General features: G+C 46.0%; 1 protein-coding gene across 1 annotated transcript in view; it reads right to left on the bottom strand.

The window, feature by feature from the left end:
* gripap1 (GRIP1 associated protein 1) overlaps nucleotides 1-3,915 on the bottom strand; it is a 129,119-nt gene extending 125,204 nt beyond the window's left edge. The window contains exon 1 of the mRNA XM_059949501.1: nucleotides 3,755-3,915. Coding sequence (XP_059805484.1) covers nucleotides 3,755-3,796 — 42 coding nt within the window. The 5' untranslated portion in view covers nucleotides 3,797-3,915. The remainder of the gene's footprint in view (nucleotides 1-3,754) is intronic.
* Between the last annotated feature and the right edge of the window lie 4,706 nt (nucleotides 3,916-8,621).

Genomic DNA, 8,621 nt, shown 5'->3' with positions numbered 1-8,621 from the left:
CTCTACTTTGAACTTTAATTCAGATTCAGGTTTATTTACCGTGTACGTTGAAACACACAGTGAAATGTGTCACTTCAGCTTACAGCCAACAGCCAAGGATTCGCTGGGGGGGGGGCAGCCCACAAGAGTAGCCATGCATTCTGGCGCCAACGAGGGAAAGCACAACAGCAGAACAAAACAAAACAGCAACAGCAAAATAAACCCCCTTCCCATCCCTCACACACAGACCAGCCTCCAACCCCAGGACAGGCCACTTCTGGGCCTCCAGCCCTGTTCCCAGATTCTCAGATGGATCACCGAATGATCACTAGCAATTTACACTCGCCGACAGTCTGCAGTACTTTAATGAACACAAATCCCAGGACTTCCACATCCACTGCAGTCTCTGATTCGGTTGTCAATACACCACCCTCTGGCACCAGTTTGTTCCTCAACCTGCTGACATTCACAGTCATAAATCACTACAGCCCGGAAACAGGCCCTATGCCCATCTGGTCCGTGCCACACTCCAAAATCAGTTACCTTTGAGATACAGTGCAATGTACCATCTCCACCAACAATCCAACCCAAGCCCGATGAAGGGTCTCAGCTCGAAACCCTGACTCTCTATTCTTTTCCATAGATGCTTCCTGCCCTGCTGAGTTCCTCCAGTGTTTTACGGGTGCTTCTAGAAACACAGAACACCTACAGCACAATACTGGCCCACAAAGCTGTGCCAAACATGCCCTTACCTGATAAATTACCCAGGGTTACCCATAGCCCTCTATTCTTCTGAGCCCATATACCTGTCCAGGAGTCTCTTAAAAGACCCTATCGTATCCGCCTCCACCACCATCACCGGCAGCCCACTCCACGCACTCAACATTCTCTGCGTAAAAAAATTACCTGCGACATCCCCTCTGCACCTACTTCCAAGCGCCTTCAAAATGTGCCCTCTCATGCTGGCCATTTCAGACCTGGGGAAAAGCTTCTGATGATTTCCAGCATCTGCAGTCCTGCTCGTTTTTATGACACAGCCCAAGGATATGCCAACATTGCATGCCCACAATGCTCGGCAGAACAACAACAGAACATGTGACACAAAAAAAACAGGAAAACAAATCACTTTGCTTCTTCCGCGCCACACACACTTTATAAGACTTTATAAAGCACTGGTGTGGCCTCACTTGGAGTATTGTGAACAGTTTTGGGCCTTTTACTTATGAAAATACATGCTGACATTGGGGACAGCTCAAAGGAGGTTTATGAATTATTCCTGGAATTAAAGTATTAACATAGGGCAAATATTTGATGGCTCTGGGTTAGGGATAGGGTTAATAGCTGATAATAGCTGAGTAACAGATTGTGTTTTTAAATGAAATCTAAAAATTCTGATTCTGAACAAATTAGAACATTACCAATAGTATTATAAAACTATGGACTAGTTATTGATAGTTATCTATGGAGGAATTCATCTGTTGTATGCCTCCAATTTTGTGTGTGTGAGTGTGTGAGTGTGTGAGTGTGTGTGTGTGTGTGTGTGTGTGTGTGTGTGTGCACGCGCACACACTCCATCATCAAAGTGGAGTCGTCATCAAGGTTTTTGCACCAATCTTTTTGGTGATTGCTCATCGTACGGCATGTCTTGGGCACCTGAAACCTGGCGGAGCCCGTCCCTCTCCAGGTTTACAAGGTCAAGTTGCTAGTTCGACACTACCCAGGCACAGATGGAAAGCGTGCAAGGGAGCCAGCCGGATTCGAACTTGGGACCTCTCACCCCGGGGTCCAGTGCTGATGCCACTATGCCATCAACCATGTTCTTTTGACTGACTGCCTTCATACAATGCTTTTGATGATTGCATCTTCCAAAATTTCATTTTCATTGTGACATTCAAGATTACTGTCAATACTTTCAAGTTCTTCATAGTTTTTAACCTGAAGTAGTGAAATTGTTTCATTTTCACTCCTAGCCATTTCTGGTCTCTCCACTGCAGTGACCAAAACAGTTCTGAATTGTCTAGCTGCTTATTTCTTGCTAAGTATCATTTACAAAAAAAAAACACTGCTTTTTGAACACAAACACACACAAATGATGCTATTTAAAACCTGCTCATTCTCTGAGCATGGTGTAAGGTCTAACAGCGACAAAATGCTCAAGACTGACGCTAGTTAGAAACTGTTGGCAATAGTCTCCTGCTGCAGTTAAACAGCACAGGGTCCCAAATATACTAAGGGAATCCCAGCAAGTTTCATGATTAACTCTTGATCTTTAAGAGCTATCCCAAATAAGCAGCCGCCCCAATTAACCAATGGCTCAATTAACCGTAATGCACTATGTTTAAAGTAGAGGGTGGAGGTTCTTGATTAGTCAGGGCATCAAAGGTTACAAGGAGAAAGCAGGAGAATGGGGTTGAGAGGGGATGGAAGAATGATGTTCCAAAAGAGGGGGAAGTCTAGGAACCAGAGGGCACAGCCTCTAAATAGGTGTTACTTTAGAACAGAAATGAGGAGGAATTTCTTTAGGGTGGTGAATCTATGCAATTTATTGCCACAGACAGCTGTGGAGGCCAGGTCAGTAGATATGTTCAATGTGGCGGCTGATAGGCTCTTGTAAAGTAAGGGTGTCAATGGTTACTGGGAGAAGGCAGGAGAATGGGGTTGAGAGGGATAATAAATCAGCCATGATGGAATGGTGGAGCAGACTCAATGGGCTGAATGGACTAACTCTGCTCCTATGTTTTGTGGTCTACAACATCTGATTAAACCAACCTTGCAGGACAAACTCCAGACTATCCACAGCCTAAGCTTGGGATTGAGACCTTGGGAGAGATCCAGTAACCAGGGCAGCCCCCACGACTGTCGCGTGTCTGCGTGTGTTGTTGGGAAGCGACCAGCACAGGCACTGTGGGCCTGTTTCCACGTGGAACAGTTTTTTTTATATAAAGGAATTCTTTCTCAGGCCCTACACAACCTCCGTAGCTGAAGGTTGGCTTTTGGGCAACACGGTAGCAGCGTGGTTAGCACGACACTTTAGTACAGACGATGTGGGTTCAATTCCCACCACTGCCTGCAAGGAGTTGGTACGTTCTCCCCATGACAACATAGGTTTTCTCCCACAGTACAAAGACAGTTGGTAAGTAAATTGAGCATGAGGAAATTGATTTATTTATTTTTATTTATTTATTTATTGAGCAGAGTTGGTCCTTCCAGCCCTTTGAGCCACACCAGACAACCATTCCCCGATTTTTGTGTCATCAGCATGCAAACCCAGTGTTTTGTGAACACAAAAAATATCTCTAATCGTGTATTATAAGATACACGATACATTTCAGTCAGTTTGTATAAAACGTGAAATATATTTACACAATGTACAATAAGAACATACGTATATATAAACCATAAACACATGTTTACACATTATGCTATATAAATAAAGGTAGAGTTACTTCCTGGTCTCGCTTATTTTAAACTGACACATGTAGAGGATTAAAACATTTACATTAAAAAGCTCATAATACAGGCAGTTACTGGTTCTGTAAGGGGTGGGGATTTAAAAAAAACTGCCCCGGAGCGGTGGCCGGGCCCCAGCGCCCTTCATCCGGCCGACGCCGCTACTCTAGGCCGGGGACTGCCTGCGGCCTGCACCACCTGCTGCGGTCTGGCGGGCGGCATTCAGCTGGTACTTCTCACGCCGTCCCGACTCGGTGTCGAACCCGGCAGGAAAGGGGCGGCGAATGTGAGTGAGGGACCCCATCACCTTCCCGCAATGCCTCACCTGCATCCGCTGGAACTCCTCCTCCGACAGAGCCTGCGCCATCTTGCTCTGTTTGCCCGACCTGTGCTGGAGCGGGCGGCGCCTCCGACCACAATAATCAGCCTCAGTCCCGAGCGGGGTGGGGGAACTGGTTTTGTTTCAGCTTCCGCCCTCCCCCACAGATGATATCTGAGGAAAATAGCGGTGAATCCAAGAAATAATCGGGATGGTCAGAGGTCGGCGCTCGCTCACGTTATTTTTGCGCCGACGTAAATTCCTTAAAGAGGTGTTAAAGGGGAAGGTGCTCGTAGGAGCCACACTCGCACGATTGAGAAAACTGTTTCCACAGAGGGAGCGCCACGCTGCAGGAGGGACGGAGAGGGAGCGCCACGCTGCTGGAGGGGCGGGGAGGGAGCGCCACGCTGCAGGAGGGGCGGGGAGGGAGCGCCACGCTGCTGGAGGGGCGGAGAGGGAGCACCACGCTGCAGGAGGGGCGGGGAGGGAGCGCCACGCTGCTGGAGGGGCGGGGAGGGAGCACCACGCTGCTGAAGGGGCGAGGAGGGAGCGTCACGCTGCTGAAGGGGCGAGGAGGGAGCACCACGCTGCAGGAGGGGCGGGGAGGGAGCGCCACGCTGCTGGAGGGGCGGGGAGGGAGCACCACGCTGCTGAAGGGGCGAGGAGGGAGCGTCACGCTGCTGAAGGGGCGAGGAGGGAGCGTCACGCTGCTGGAGAGGCGGAGAGGGAGCACCACACTACGGGAGGGAGCGCCACGCTGCTGGAGGGCGGGGAGGGAGCGCCACGTTGCGGAGGAGAGGGAGCACCACACTACGGGAGGGCGGGGAGGGAGCGCCACGCTGCGGGGGGGGAGGGAGGGTTGTAAACTGTCAACTCCATCATCCATGGCCTCTAAAGGGCGGCCCTCTTCTCATTGATACCATCTGAAGACCCACCATCCACCAATGAACCAACTCTGTTATTTTTGATCCTTTTTTCCACTAAATTGTAGTTTTTTATGTATTGTTCTGTACAATGCTGCTGCAACAAATTCCGCAATGTACACCAGTGACTGATTCGGATGTGATTCAGATACACAAAATGCTGGAGGAACTCAGCGGGTCAGACCACATCAGTGAAATGGAGTAACCATTTTGGGCTGAGCTATTTCACTCAGGACTGGAAGGGAAGGGCCAGAACTGTGACCGGCCTTATTCTAGCCTGCGTATGCATTGACAAATAGTAGACTTGCAGACGGTCTTGTATTTCTTTTTAAATCACAAACTCGAGAAAATTTGCAGATGCTGGAAATCGAAGCAAAACAGGAAGTGCTGGAGGAACTCAGCAGGCCGGGCAGCATCTATGGAATAGAGTAAACAGTAGCGACAGTCGCTTTGAGCTATGAAGATATGAGGATCCTTGCAGTATCTGATGACCCTGTGATCTTCTTGATCTTGGAGTCTGATGTCGGGCTGTCTTTCAGGAGGGTGAACCTTCACAAGGCAGCAGGGCTAGATGGAGTACCTGGTAAGACTCTGAAAACCTGTGCCAACCAACTGGCGGGAGTACTCAAAGCATTTTGAATCTTTCGCTGCTACAGTCGGAAGTTCCCACCCGCTTCAAAGGGGCCCAAGAAGATTTTCATGAGGCTTCCTCAGTGACTGTCATCCAGTTGCAATCACATCTGCAGTGATGAAGTTCTTTGGTCATGACTAGAATCAGCACCTGTCTTGGGAAGGACCTGGACCCACTGCAATTTGCCTATCGCCACAATGGAAGCCAATCTCCATGCCAGCCTTGGATCACCTGGACAATGCATGCAAAAGCTTGGTCAACAATTCTGTTACTGTGAATAGCTAAGCAAGTAAAAGATGACCTGATTTCCAAAATGCATAAAGATAAAGATGACACTTTTCTTTAATATTTTAAGCAAGATTACTTTTTTATTTCCATCCTTAACAGTTTCAAAATGACAAAAAAAGGAAAAGGGCCCAAAGCAAAAGTTTGGGCACCCTGCATGGTCAGTACTTAGTAACACCCCCTTTGGCAAGTATCACAGCTTGTAGCTCCTGTAGCCAGCTAAGAGTCTTTCAATTCTTGTTTGGGGAATTTTGCCCATTCTTCCTTGCAAAAGACTTATAGTTCTGTGAGATTCTTGGGCCGTCTTGCATGCACTGCTCTTTTGAGGTCTATCCACAGATTTTCAATGATGTTTAGGTCAGGGGACTGTGAGGGCCATGGCAAAACCTTCAGCTTGCACCTCTTGAGGTAGTCCATTGTGGATTTTGAGGTGTGTTTGGGGTCATTATCCTGTTGTAGAAGCCATCCTCTTTTCATCTTCAGCTTTTTTACAGACAGTGTGATGTTTGCTTCCAGAATTTGCTGGTGTTTAATTGAATTCTTTCTTCCCTCTACCAGTGAAATGTTCCCCGTGCCACTGGCTGCAACACAAGCCCAAAGCATGATCGATCCATCCCCATGCTTGACAGTTAGAGAGGTGTTCTTTTCATGAAATTCTGCACCCTTTTTTCTCCAAACATACCTTTGCTCATTGCGGTCAAGAAGTTCTATTATAACTTCATCAGTCCACAGGACTTGTTTCCAAAATGCATCACGCTTGTTTAGGTGTTCCTTTGCAAACTTCTGACGCTGAATTTTGTGGTGAGAACGCAGGAAAGGTTTTCTTCTGATGACTCTTCCATGAAGGTCATATTTGTGCAGGTGTTGCTGCACAGTAGAACAGTGCACCACCACTCCAGAGTCTGCTAAATCTTCCTGATTTTCAGTCAAACGGGGGTTTTGATTTGCCTTTCTAGCAATCCTACGAGCTGTTTTCTCAGAAGGTTTTCTTGCTCTTCCATTCCTGTTAACTGCCATTTCTTAATTACATTACGAATTGAGGAAATGGCTACCTGAAAACGCTTTGCTATCTTCTTATAGCCTTCTCCTGCTTTGTGGGCATCATTTATTTTAATTTTCAGAGTCCTCGGCAGCTGCTTAGAGGAGCCCATGGCTGCTGATTGTTGGGACAAGGTTTGAGGAGTCAGGTATTTATAAAGCTTTGAAATTTGCATCACCTGGCCTTTCTCAACAATGACAATGAATAAGCCAAAGCCCTAACAAGCTAATTAAGGTCTGACACCTCAGTAAAAGGTCTCAGACCATATAACCATACAACAATTACAGCACGGAAACAGGCCATCACGGCCCTTCTAGTCTGTGCTGACGCTTACACTCACCTAGTCCCACTGGCCCGCACTCAGCCCATAACCCTCCATTCCTTTCCTGTCCATATACCTATCCAATTTTCCTTTAAATGACAATACTGAACCTGCCTCTACCACTTCAACTGGAAGCTCATTCCACACAGCTACCTCTCTCTGAGTAAGGAAATACCCCCTCGTGCTACCCTTAAACTTTTGCCCCCTAACTCTCAAACCATGTCCTCCAGTTTGAATCTCCCCTACTCTCAATGGAAAAAGCCTATCCACGTCAACTCAAATCTATCCCCCTCATTATTTTAAATACCTCTATCAAGTCCCCCCTCAACCTTCTACGCTCCAAAGAATAAAGACCTAACATGTTCAGCCTTTCCCTGTAACTTAGATGCTGAAACCCAGGTAACATTCTGGTAAATCATCTTTATACTCCCTCTATGTTGTTGATATCTTTCCTATAATTCAGTGACCAGAACTATACACAATACTCCAAATTCAGCCTTACCAATGCCTTGTACAATTTTAACATTACATCCCAACTCCTATACTCAATGCTCTGATTTATAAAGGCCAGCATACCAGAAGTTTTCTTCACCACCCTATCCACATGAGATTCCACCTTCAAAGAACTATGCACCATTATTCCTAGGTCACTGTTCTACTGCATTCTTCAATGCACTACCATTTACGATGTATGACCTATTTGGATTATTCCTACCAAAATGTAGCAACCTCACATTTATCAGCATTAAACACCATCTGCCATTGTTCAGCCCACTCTTCTATCTGGCCAAAATCTCTCTGCAAGCTTTGAAAACCTACTTCATTATCCACAACGCCACCTACCTTAGTATCATCTGCATACTTACTAATCCAATTTACCACCCCATCATCCAGATCATTAATGTATATGACAAATAACATTGGACCCAATACAGATCCCTGAGGCACACCACTAGTCACCGGCCTCCAACCTGACAAACAGTTATCCACCACTACTCTCTGGCATCTCCCATCTAGCCACTGTTGAATCCATTTTACTACTTCAATATTAATACCTAACAATTGAACCTTCCTAACTAACTTTCCGTGCGGAACCTTGTTAAAGGCCTTACTGAAGTCCATATAGACAACATCCACTGCCTTACCCTCATCAACTTTCCTTGTAACCTCTTCAAAAAATTCAATAAGATTTGTCAAACATGACCTTCCACGCACAAATCCATGTTGACTGTTCCTAATCAGACCCTGTCTTTTTCAGATAATTATATATATATATATATATATATATATATATATATATACCATCTCTAAGAATACTTTCCATTAATTTACCCACCACTGACGTCAAACTGACAGGCCTATAATTGCTAGGTTTATTCTTAGAACCCTTTTTAAACAATGGAACCACATGAGCAATACGCCAATCCCAATGACATTTTTCAAATGTTTCTAATGACATTTGAAATATCTCCGTCAGAGCCTCTGCTATTTCTACACTAACTTCCCTCAAGGTCCTTGGCAATATCCTGTCAGGACCTGGAGATTTATCCACTTTTATATTCCTTAAAAGTGCCAGTACTTCCTCCTCTTTAATCGTCATAGTTTCCATAACTTCCCTACTTATTGCCCTTACCTTACACAATTCAATATCCTTCTCCTTAGTGAATACTGAA

The sequence above is a fragment of the Hypanus sabinus genome, chromosome 24, assembly GCF_030144855.1.
Source record: "Hypanus sabinus isolate sHypSab1 chromosome 24, sHypSab1.hap1, whole genome shotgun sequence".
NCBI classification, from domain to species: domain Eukaryota; kingdom Metazoa; phylum Chordata; class Chondrichthyes; order Myliobatiformes; family Dasyatidae; genus Hypanus; species Hypanus sabinus.
Note: the sequence above shows the minus strand (reverse complement) of the source record. Positions and strands in the feature narration are given on the sequence as shown.